At 55.1% G+C, this 12,477-nt stretch overlaps 1 protein-coding gene across 1 annotated transcript in view; it reads right to left on the bottom strand.

Annotated features, from left to right (window-relative positions):
* Nucleotides 1–7,665: 7,665 nt before the first annotated feature.
* Nucleotides 7,666–12,477, bottom strand: part of VPS45 (vacuolar protein sorting 45 homolog) — a 49,622-nt gene continuing 44,810 nt past the window's right edge. Inside the window, exon 15 of the mRNA XM_024199075.3 lies at nucleotides 7,666–7,843. Within this exon, the coding sequence (XP_024054843.2) occupies nucleotides 7,756–7,843 (88 nt within the window). The 3' untranslated portion in view covers nucleotides 7,666–7,755. The remainder of the gene's footprint in view (nucleotides 7,844–12,477) is intronic.

The following is a 12,477-nucleotide window of genomic DNA, read 5'->3' as shown; positions in this document are numbered from 1 at the left end:
CTGTTAATTAGAAGGGGACGCGGCGTCTGGCTGCAGCTGCTGGAGAATCCAGGGTTTGCAGCTGACGCCGGTTGCTTTACCCCACGGGCCAATCGCAGCTTGGCAGGGGGCTGCTCTGTGGCGGAGGGGGGAATAGGGGACCATTTGAAGAGGTATTAAGGGGGGGATCAGGGATCCAGCAGAGGATGTGGTACTGTGGGCGGGGAGCCTGTTCCCAACTCCTCTCTTTACTCTGCAAGTATCGTACCCGGCTACCCGCTATCGTACCCGCTGGTAGCTAGAGCTGAACAAACCCCCCCGGAGCCGTGTCCATCTCCTGGGATTGCTCCTCCCTGCATGGCTTCGCCTGGCCTAGTCTGGAAAGTCCTCTTGGGCTGCCTGGTTTCTCTCATTGGCTCCGCCGGCTCCCCCTGCGCAGGGTTGGGAAAGATTTTGTGAGAGAATCTGGCACTTAGGAAAGTGATTTAACAGCCCTAGTGCCAGACCCTGGGCAAGCGTGTTCCTTCAGGCTCTGAAAACATCTGTACTGACCCACAGCCTGCCTGCTAGCCCAGCCCTGGGCTCCCACCCAGCTCTGCTGGTGCCCCTCAATACCAATCTGCAGCCCTGGGCTCCTCCCCTGGTCGTGTTGATGCCCCTGCGTCTTGACTCACAGCCCCCCCCCACACACACACCCTTATCCCATCCCTGGGCTCTCCCTTCCCACCCCAGTGCACTTCAATCCTGAGCTGCAGCCCCACCTGTTAGTCCAGCCTGGGCCACTCAGGGCCTGGGCCAGTCTCAAGCCTCAGTCCTCAAAACTAGGCTCATAAGTGGTGTATTGGCCTCATGCTGCTGCTCCCTGCCGGGCAGAATCTTGTCCGTTCTCCATCAGTGCATCCCCCCAGCATCGTCTACGCTACATATATATATATATTTACTTCACTTCCTGCCCACAAGTGCTGCTGTGTCAAACAGCTGCCACATTCCACCCCAGAGGTGGGTGCATCATGTCAGTGGCAGTGTCCACTGCGCGCATCCGGCGGTTGGGGACGAAAGGCTCTCGAGAGATTATTCAGCCCGCAGTCCCTGTGGATCACAACTGCAGCCTGGAAGGATGAATTACAAGGCCCTTCCTGTTTGGCAGCGAATGCCTGCGACGAACCAATAAATCCAGATCTGTGGCAGGATTAATCACCCATGCCAGGGAAAGGAGTGAGAGTCTGAATGGCAGCGACTCCGCTCCTGTGCTGCCTTTCTGAGCACAGAACAATGCCGGCCGAGCCACAGACCCGCGGATTGACAAAGGGAACCAGCCTAGCGGGCATTCTTCCCCCCTCTCAGCAACGGCCCTACTGGTTCCTCTCCAGCCTAGAGCTTTCCCTGAGAAACTACCCTGGGAAGCGGGTGCTTCAGTGCAGGGGATTCGGTTCAGGATGCCCTACACCAGACAGTCACACGCTCCTCCGTCCGGCAGGGAGAACGAAATTCTCCTAAAAGCGGTCCCAACAGGGCCCTCCCGGACTTTGTTCTCCTCTGCCTTCCCCTGTAAGCGAGGAGGCTTGTAGGTGGCTGTGCCGCAGGCTGAAACTGACTGGATCCCGGTCTGTAGGTACCTTCCTGGGAGGACGTTTAGAGCGGAGGGCTCTGCAATCCAGCAGACAAAGGGAGAGTGAGATCTGGTGTCTGGAAATTGAAACTAGACAAATTCAGGCTGGAAATGCAGGACAAACCTTTAAGGGGTGAGGGGGATTAATGATCGGAACAACTCACCCAGGGAGATGGGGGATTCTCCATTGCATAGAGTCTGTCGCTCAAGGCTGGGTGTCTCTTTCTAAAAGATACACGCTGGCTCAAGCAGAAGCGAGGGGCTTGATGCAGGAATCACTGAGCGTGATGCTCGGGCCTGGGCTAGGTAGGAGGTCAGACTAGAGGATCACCATGGTCCTTTAAAAATCTGATGGTGACATTTCTGGCCTCTTTGAAGTCAATGGCAAAACTCCCATTGACTGCCAGGGGTCGAGGAGGTCGTCCTATGGCGTCCTTGCATTTAGCTGTGCTGGAGGGGGTTTATTTATTTATTTCGCACTGGGTGTGTGATCCTGGACGGCCCGACCCTTCGCCTGGCCTGCCCGTTGTGCAGTCGTCCTACACCAATGCGAGTGCAGAAGTGCAACCAGCAGCGCTGTACGCCCGCCTGCGCACTGCTGCGAACGTCTGCCCCGTGGAGAACTGCGCCCGTTCATGTTGACGGGCTGCAAAAAGTGCTCAGCGCTGGAGCAAGCGGCATCGACTGTGGAGCAGCGATGGGGTTTGCATGGTGCAACTAGCCCCCAGCTCGAGCAGCCCTGCACTTCGCAGCCTGGGAATTGTTCATGAGGAGAGCCCACCAGAGGCAGAAGCAGGTGGCGTCTATTGTTTTGTTTTCTATAGAAGGGGGGGGGTCCCTCTGCGACTTCGTTACTAGCTGCTGCAACCCAGATTGATTTTTTTTCCCCAATTCCCATCAGCTTAATCCTGGCAAAAGAGGGGGACTGGGACTGGGACATGCGTCTTTCTGCTCCAGCGAACGGCTTGTAGACTAGACCAGGTTGGAACTGGCCAAAGGTGCCTTTTAGGAGCCTGGCTTTGATGGGTGATTGTCTGCTGGGAGATGGACTGAGACCCAACAGCCCTAGGAGAGAATGGGGACTGAATTGCTCGCTTGGCCCTAGAGCTGGCCCAGGCAGAGTAACCCACTGGTGTGTATGGGGGAGGTCCCCCCCTCGCTGCCTGGGAGATGAGCCTGTTCTGGTGCCAGCCAGGCAGCCTTCACTCTTCAGCTCACGCGGGAGCAGCTGATGCTTTTAGCTGTGGAGGTCCCCAGTTCAGTGCTCGGTTTGTTGGCCAAACCAAGAGAGGACTCGCCCCATCATGAAGTCAGTCTAGCTGCTAGCCACCTTTCTAGGCTCTCCCTGTGCCTCAGTTTCCGTACCAGGAACAACAGCGAGCACGCTCAGCGGGAGAGGAAGAGGGCGGGAAGGAGTCGATCACAGCTCGCCGCCTGGAGACAAACGCAAAGTATCCTGTCCTTAGAAAGAGAAATTACGCTCCCAGCTGTGCAGGGGCCTCCGCTGGCGCCGGCCCAGCACAAGCCCAGTCTCTGTCGTTGCCGTTCACCTGGTTTTGAACAGCGATTTGTTTTTCCCCGCAGGGGAAGGCTATGCCGTGGCGCGCCGGGCTGACTGCCTGAGGCCTAGGGGAAGGGGCCGGATTCCCGGGGGGGGGAGGGTTTCCAGGTGAGACAGCCGGAGAGCCAAGGCTTGAATGGCCCAGGTCTGCTTCGGATTAAACTGAGCTGTTTGTTTACCATGACACTTCAATCAGAAAGGAGGCCACCTTACATGTATTACTCTAATCTCAGCTTGTGGGAGGGGGGCGTTCTGATCCCACGGGCTGTTATTACTCTTCAGCGGGGAAAGGCGGGACAACTTGGATCAAATATATGTGTGGGGGATGGGTCTGGCAGATTTCCCAACAGGCTTGTTTAACCCCCAAAAGCCTGCAGTTGCCAACCCCTGGGAAGGAGATTGCATACCCAAATACAGGGGAAGGAAGCTGCCTAGAGCAACCCCAGTGACTCCCAAATCCTCTGCGGTCGCTTCAGGCAATGCAGCTCTTTGCTACGGCGTGGAGCTGCCCACTCCGGTTGTGGCCTCCTGGCTGAATCTAATCTAGCCAGGACCTCTTGCTTCATTACGGCTGTCTGTCTCGCTACTGGCTCCAACAACACTGGTACCCCCTGCCTTTGAGCTCCATGGGCTGATAACACCGGGTGTTCTTGCTGTACGGAATGGCTTAGTAAGCAGCATAGACTTCCTAGATGCAATACCCTCAACAAGGCCGGGAGACAAAAATCGTGCCCGTTGCCACTAAAACGGTGATATGGCAGAAAGGCGGCGATCGTAACCCAGAAGTTGAACAGGGAGGATATCCTTAGTCGGGTGATGGTGTGGGAGCTCGAACCTCTTCCAGTGCCGCTGCTCTCATGTGTGTCCTGGAGCCGTTTCACAACATACGTACGTCCGCCCAATAGGTTCTTAGGCGGGTGGAGAAAGTCCGGGATCCGAATGTCCTTGCTTTGGGGAATTAAACCAGACAGTTATGAATTCAAACACCATAAGAATGGCCATAGCGGGTCAGACCAGTGGCCCATCCAGCCCTATATCCTCTCTTCTGACAGTAGCCTGTGCTAGATGCTTCAGAGGGAATGATCAGAACAGGGCAATTATCAAGTGATCCATCCCTTGTCATCCAGTCCCAGCTTTTGGAAGTTGGAGGTTGCATCCCTGACCATCTTGGCTAATAGCCATTGATGGATCTGCCCTCCAGGAACTTACCTATTTATTTTTTTTAACCCAGTTATACTTTAGGCCTTTACAACATCCCCATGGCAAGGAGTTCCACAGGTTGACTGTGCATTGTGTGAAGAAATACTTCCTTAGGTTTATTTTTAAATCTGATGCCTATTCATTTCATTGGGTGACCCCTGGTTCTTGTGTTATGTGAAGGGTAAATAACACTTTTTCTTCACACTATTTGATTTTATAAACCTCTATCATATCCTCTCTTACTCATCTCATTTCTAAGCTGAACAGTCCCAGTCTTTTTCATCTCTCAGATGGAAGCTGTCCCATACCCCTAGTCATTTTGTTTCCCTTCTCTGAACCTTTTCCAATTCTAATATAGATTTTTTTGAGATGGGACGACCAGAAAGCCCGCAGTATTCAAGGTGTGGGTGTACAGTGGACTTATATAGTGGCATGAGGATATTTTTCTGTCTTCTTATCTATCCCTTTCCTAATGGTTCCTAACAGTGTTTGCTTTTTCCCCTGCTGCTGCACACTGAGTGGATGTTTTCAGAGAAGTATCCATAATGACTCCACCATCTCCCTCTTGAGCGGTAACTGCTCATTTAGATCCCATCACTTTGTATGTAGAGCTGCGATTATGTTTTCCAAATGTGCGTTACTTTGTACTTAGCAATGCTAAATTTTATCTGCCAATTGTTGCCCAGGCCCCCAGTTTAGTGGGATCCCTTTGTAACACTCTGCAGTCAGCTTTGGACTTATCTTGAGTCGTTTTGTATGGTCTGCAAATTTTGCCACTTCCCTGTTAACCCTCTTAACACCCTCAATGTGCCATGATAAGAAGTTAATAACTCCACAGGGTACGTCTAGACTACCCGCCGGATCGGCGGGTAGTGATCGATCTATCGGGGATCGATTTATCGCGTCTAGCGTTGACGCGATAAAATCGATTCCCGATCGCTCTGCCGTTGACTCCGGAACTCCACCGCGGCGAGAGGCAGAAGTGGAGTCGACGGGGGAGTGGCAGTGGTCGACTCGCCGCCATCCTCACGGCCAGGTAAATCGACCTAAGAATGCCGACTTCAGCTACGCTATTCGCGTAGCTGAAGTTGCGTATCTTAGGTTGACCCCCCCCCCCCATTGTAGACCAGGCCTCAGACACTCTGTGCAGTAGCTAAGCGACGTTCTCTCTGTTTTACAAGGTGGGGACAGTGAGCTACAGAAAGACACGCTTGAGGTCACGCAGCAGCTCGATAACAGAGCTGGGAATAGAACTCAGGTTCCCACTTCCGGTCCCTAACCCACGCCCCTCCCACAGCTGGGAACAGAACCCGGACTCCTGCTTCCCTGGTCTAACTGCTAGACCATTCCCCAGCCCCCAGGAGTCCAGCTTCCCAGTTCTAGCCTCTATCTCATTCCCCTCCTAGAGCTGGGAACAGAACTCAGGAGTCCTGAACTCCAGTCCCCTCTTCCAAGCCCTAGATCACACTGCTCTGCACAGAGATTTCCAGCAACTTCCCCAGGATTCCCCTGTGGACAGGGGCAGATCCAAGCTTGCATCAGCTGGACTCTACCTTCCACTGGCTGCAGAGGAGAAATCGGACCATCCAAGGGAAGCTGTTGGAAAACAGATACCGCGGCTGGATTACAGCGGACAACCTCGGCTAGGCCAGGGCCATGGACGGTCTGGCAGCTCCTGAACTGACGGCAGACGGAAGAGCAAGGGACATTGTCATGGGATCTCCTTTGGCGCGAGCTGCCGGTGGGCTCCTTTCTGGTTCCAACACGGTGCATTAGCTTCTCCCCAGAATGCAACATGCTTGAGCTGGCATCTCAACCTCACAGCTGGAGCTGTCTTTAGGACCCACGTACCGGAACCAGAGCAGGGGCCTGAAGTTAGCACGTTCCAACCCTCCCCGCTACCCCCTCAAGACCAAGAGATCTAAAGAGGTCACAGCCTGAGGGGACAAGGGAGGGCAGGTTTTTGCTGGGCAGGATGGTCATGACAAAGCAGCTACGTTTCCTGTGCAGACGGTCCCTTACCGTGGGCTTCACACAGTGGCTGAGTCACTGGAAAGTCTCAGTTTAACTTAGAAGGATCTCAGAGGCTCGCTCCTATGAAAGGAGGCAGGACTGCAAGGCCTGGCTGCAGGCATGTAGGACCCAGGGCCTCAATTTCCCATCCCACGGGCTAGCCCCAGCCCCGCCACGGCACTCACAGCGTTAAGGATTCTGGCCTGGGTGTCTGGAGGTTCCAAGGCTCCTGGAGTTGGAGCCTTGGAACTCTGTTCCCAACCCACTCAGAGTTCGGTTTCTTCCCCTGAGCCCAGCCTAAGGCTGCAGGATGCGGCCCGGAGAAGAACGGATGGAGCTTTTGGCATCTTCCAGCATAAGCCAGGCGTAACCAGGAAGGTGGCAGTCCTGTCCCAGCATAGGCCCCACTGCCCACCTGTCAAACTCACAGGGTCAGGCTGCTAGTGATCCACTGGCCAGAATGGAGTCATCACACACTTCTACAAATAGGGAAACTGAGGCACAGAAGCAACTCCTCATTTGGGATCACAGAGCCAGTGTCGGGACCACAGTTAGCACTCGCTATAGCCTGCCTGCTAGCCCTATGATCAGGACTCTGGCATGTTCCTCCTCCCCCCTGCCCTGGGGTTATAATTCAGGCTAAGCTTCCCAAACCATCACAAAACCAAACCCATCGTTTTTGCCAGAAAACTGAATTTTATTTTTATTAGTGTCACACGAACTTTTCCCGATCACAACACGGGAACAGAAAGGGGGAAGGAGTACAGGGGCCCGTGCTGCTCTCTCCCCCATGGACGCAGGGGCTCGAGAACGGGGCCTGTCAGGAAAGTAGCTAGTTTCATGGACATTATAAAAAGGGGGTGGGGGGCGGACAAATATCTGGAATCATTTAAAATATAAGAGCTGGTCAGAGTGGGATGTTTAATGAACTTCCAAACATACAGGCCCAGACCCTGAAAGTTACCGGTGAGGAGCTGGGCTGCAGACAAACAGATAGAGCCAGAGGCTGCGAGAGCCCATCCAGCCTTTACCTTGGAGAGACCAACACACGCAGGAAACTGGGGATTCTGGGCAGGCCAGTTGTGGTTATGAAGAGACACAGAAGGAGCTGGGTGTTCAAAGGCGCCGGGCACCCACAGGTAATGTTTTCCTGGGATCTACGATTCCGCCACCTCCCTGCGGTTCTTCCACCGCGCCCCATTAGAGAGCCGAGCAGGAAGGTAACGCCGAGGATGCTGGGATTTCGGGCATGGCACGGCGCGGCAGAGGCCATCTTGCGTGTCGTCCAGCAGCAGGACAGCAGGATGGACCGCGGGAGCGCCCAACACTGCTCTGCCACCGCCTGGTCAGTCTGTGGGAGCTCCAGATGGGAAGCGGCGGCGGCCCCCCGCGTTCACCGCCTGCTGCTCGCTCTCACTGTAATTTGAGAGCTCTCGGCGCCCCGGCCGCGGAACCCAGAGGCTGAAATTTCCTCGAGGAAGCTGCCAAGCAGAGAGTCAAAGTTAGTGGAGCCCAGAGCCAGTGTTTCATTCTCCAGGCAGACAGCGCCTGGTTTCAAGCCTTCCATGCAGGCCACGAGCGCTCTGCAAGCTCCGAGCTCTGTGCCTACTCTCAGTACCCCGGGATGTCTCCACCTTGCATCTGGAGAAACTGAGGCACAGAGAGGAGCCGGGACCTGCCCAAGGGAGTCTGCAGCAGAACAAGGGATAGAAGCCAGGAGTCCCAGGCGCCTACGGTCATGCTCAGTCCCCCAGACAATACCCCACCTCACTAGCAGGTTTCCGCCAGACGTGCTGCTTCCTCTCCAAGGGGGAGGCCTAGAAGAGCCGGGTCAGTGGGCAGAAGGGGGAGAACGGGTGGGCACTGGCAGTTGCTCAAGGTTTGTCTTCACGGCGGAGTGCACCCAGGTCTGGGCTTGCCAAGCCAGCCTGTGAGCACCTCCGCTACCCGTGCATCCCTGGGGCCTGCAGGGACACAGGTTTGGCTCTAGGATTTCTGGGGGTGTCAGAGAGGAGTTATGCAGGGGGAGATCATAGCAGCTTTCTTCCCTCTCCTATAATGGGCCTTGGGGATTTAACCCCGGGAACACTGAAGTGCAGAGTGGGGGTGAGGGTGCACGCACTGCCCACCTGCTTGCATACACCAAGTACCATGCCAGGCCTGGGGACTGACTGCCCTGACGACCAGCCCGCAGAGCAAAACCAACTGATGCTTTCACTCAGCCCAGCCATTCAGAATTAAGCAGCAGGGCCCTCCACCTCCTCCTCCTCCCAGAGGAGGGCTCAGGTCTCTCTCCTCCCCCAGGCAATGAACCACAACACCGCCTGATCAGGGCAGCATTTACTCATCTCCCCGGCTCTGCCCCTGCTCTCCCTTGCCAGTATCCACTCGCTCAAAAAGCCAGGAAGCCACGTGCTCTGGCTTTTCCCGAGCAGCTGCTGGAGCAGGAAGAGGCGAGGGTTGTAACCTCCGGCTAATGCTTCCTTGACATTTCACGCTAGGGGTTGGCGGGGTTCCTGCGAGGCGGGCCCTCTGGCTTCTCACTGCTGAGAAGTCACTGCTTCTCAGCTCCCTTGCCAGCCACTCGGCCGGACTTGGACACAATGCAAGGGTCTCTTTACTTCCCGGCATTCACAAGTCTATGCGTTCAATTGAGAGATCATTGGTTTAGATTTAAATCGTGTCCAGACTCCTTGGGAGCCCTGACAATTAATTCAACTGCAAGTCCCGTTAGACAGAAGGCCCCAATTTGGCAAAGGGTTTAAGCACGTGCTTAAATTTATCCCTAGTGGGTACGGATGGGATTGGCAGGGGAGCTTAAGGGAGTTTAGATTTCAAGGGCAGCTGAGTGCCTAAATCTCTTAGGCAATGTTAAAAAGCCCCAGACTTAACTTTAAACATGTGCTGAAGTGCCAGTGAAGCCAGTGAGACATCAGCCGGCACCCGAGTGCCTCCAGAATTCAGGACCATTAAGCCAGGCTCATGAAGTGATCACATGCAGATGAGTAATTAACAAACCCGGCCATAAATCAAAACCCTTTCCACCCCCCCACCCCAACACAGCCTTCAGCCTTTCCCCAAACCCTGCCAAACAAAAAGCGTAGGGCGCGCACCCTCATTACTGCGTGCCCAGATATCACGATGACGGTATAAGAATTACACGGAGCAGAGTCTGCAAATCAGTGACCCCCTCCTTGGAGAACCTACCCGCCAGAGGCCAGCTCCTGTGAAACGCACGTGGTTGGCCCGCCCGCCCCCCAAGCAATCTCTGTGACACGAGCTTGCGATGCGAAGGCTGGGGTGGCGTGTTAGTATGATAATCTTCTGGGGAGACGGCAGCTCCCCCTGAGCGCGTGAGTTCAGGACTCCTGGGTTCTACTCAGGGCCGGCTCCAGGCACCAGCTTGTCAAGCAGGTGCTTGGGGCGGCCGCTCCGGAGAGGGGCGGCATGTCCAGGTATTCGGCGGCAATTCGGCGGACGGTCCCTCACTCCGCCTTGGAGCGAAGGACCTCCTGCCGAATTGCCGCTGCAGATCGCGATCGCGGGTTTTTTGTTTTTGGCTGCTTGGGGCGGCCAAAACCCTGGAGCCGGCCCTGGTTCTACTCCTGCCCCTGACTAGCGCACGCCCTTGGCCCATGACTTCCTCCCTCTGTCTCTCAACCTGCCCAACTGCACAGCAGGGGATAAAAGCTGCCCCTCTGGCAGGTTGCAGAGAGTTGGATTTTCTGAAGTGCTTGGTAATGGCCCGACTCGGCCCCGTAGAGGTCCAGGGTAAAACTCCCGTCGGTTTGGACAGGAGCTGAGTTGGGGCAAGGCGGAGCACTTTGAAAAGTCCCGCTCTTACTGCCTGCAAAGCGCCGGGAGAGCTGGTCGTGGGCAGGGCGGTACAGACGGAATTCACGGTTATCAAGCACGTTGTGGCGTTACTGTTGAGCGGTGTTTGCTGTAGTGCCTCGTGCTCCCAGCTGAGATCAGGCCCCACTGGGCCGGGTGCTGCTTCGAGGAGTTGGCAGTTTCACCCCGTCTGTGATCAGACGGTCCAAAGAGGCTGGGATTATCCAAACCCCGAAACGCGCCCCTGCTGCCAGTGTAAAGGTTTGCTCCTGTTGGGAGCATGGAGTCACTTAGCAGCTGGGAGAGGGCGTAGTTGGAAGAGCAGGTTGCAGGGGGTGTGTTAGCAGGAGAAGCAGGGATGTGGGAACGTGGGTGCTTGTTAGAGCCAAACGGAGACTATCTGCATTAAGGACCCAGTCAGACAGCCTGACCCGTCACAAATCACAGGGAAACTTAATCCGGACGAGCGCACGCGAGCGAGAGGCTAAACCTTGGGAACACATTGGTTTAAATACGTCTCAAAGTGGTTTACGGGTTGGGGCTTTATTTCAATCCCTTCAAGAAAAACAAACCCCCAAAGGATAACAGGCTAAAGCCACTTGCATTGTTTTTGATTCATTGTCGGGTTTTTTTCTGGCTCCTGCGGTATCTAGAGGCAGTGTGGTCCAGTGGGGAGGGCCCTGGACCAGGCCTCAGGAGACCTGCATTCTGCTTCCACTTAACCCAGCCCCTCATAATTAAAGAAACAGGCATCCCCGCCCCAGCAGGCCTGGGTTCTGTTCCCAGCTCTGCCACTGAGCTGCTGGATGACCTTCGGCAAGTCACGTCCTTGCTCCGTGCCTCAGTTTCCCCACCCATCTTTTGTTACCATCCCTTCGAGGCAGGGCCTGTGTCTGTGCAGCACCTGGCCCACTGTGGCCCTGGTCTCAGTAGGGGTTTCTCGACACTACACCAATATAAATTACTATAGCACCGCATTGCATCTGGATTGAGGACTATCCTCCCAGCCCCCATACGAGGCAGGGAAGGAGTGTTCTCCCCATTGTACAGACGGGGAACAGAGGCACAGAGAGGGGAAGTGACTTGGCCAAGGTCACAGGGAGTCTGTGGCAGAGCCCGGAACTGAAGCCAGATCTCCTGAGGCCGAGTCTAGTGCCAAGAGCCCCCTTTTACGCTCTCTCTGGAAAACCCCCCCCCCCCCACACACACACACACTTTACAGGTGTGAACTGCAGGGCAGACATGGTATGACTCTTATGGCGAAAGCACTCTGCTGCTGGTGGGATCCCGTCTCCTACTGGTCATGGAATGGCAAAGGAAGGAGAGTACCCACCAGCCGCTAACACCGAGGCAAGCAAGCAACTTAATTTTGTTCACACAGCACCTTCCAGCCAAGCATCTCAAAGCCCTTTACAGACAATTCATTCAGACTCACCACCTCACTGTCGGCTGGCTTTCATTGCCCCCGGTCTACACCGGAGAAACCTGAGCTACTCCGAGAAGTAACTTGCCCAAGGTCACACGGCAGGCAGGAGCAGAGGTTTGATTAGAACCCAGGAGTCCGGCCGACCAAGTCCCTTGCTCTAATCTTGAGACGACACTGTCCCCAAAGTAGAGGAGGTAGGAGAAGAATTGCATGATTGGGTTGAAGTGCTGAGCCGGGAACACACACCCCTTCAGCCCTGTATGTCTGCACGAGCACAGATGTGGCCAGAGGCCCAGCTGATGTAGATCAGTGTTGCCCCGCTCAAGCCAATGGAGTGGGGCTGACTGACACAAGCTGGGGATCTGGCCCCAGTGACTCCAACGGAGCGATGCCTATTTACACCAGCTGGGGATCTGGCCCGGCCCAGCCTTTGTGAAGCAGCTCAAGAGTTTTGAAAACGAAAGGGACGCCCCCCTGTAAGATCTAATCAGGACCTGGGCTGCATGGAGGATGGTTACGCACGCAATGTTCTACACCGTTACCAGGCTCTGGGTTGATTCATTCCCTCAATGCGCTGATCAAGTTACTTTCAGTGTTAAAGTCCCTTAAAAAAAAAAAGAATAATCAGGTGACACTGCAAAACAACACAAAACAAAAAATTCCTGTGAAATGTTATTCCCCCAAAATAGATCGTCAGAATCCGGGGCTGCCTGCCAAGGTGGTGAATCATGAGGCTTTGAAATCAAGCATCGAACCAGATGCAAATGCCTGCACCATTTTAAGCCCTGCATTCTGCAGCGGGTAACGTCCCGATTGACGGCGAGGAGAGCCGGGCCCGCGCACGCGGTGGCCGCT

Source organism: Terrapene carolina, unplaced genomic scaffold, assembly GCF_002925995.2.
Source record: "Terrapene carolina triunguis isolate 2854851 unplaced genomic scaffold, T_m_triunguis-2.0 Scaffold227, whole genome shotgun sequence".
Classification (NCBI taxonomy): Eukaryota; Metazoa; Chordata; order Testudines; family Emydidae; genus Terrapene; species Terrapene triunguis.
The sequence above is the reverse complement of the archived record's forward strand: the minus strand, read 5'-3'. Positions and strand labels throughout refer to the sequence as shown.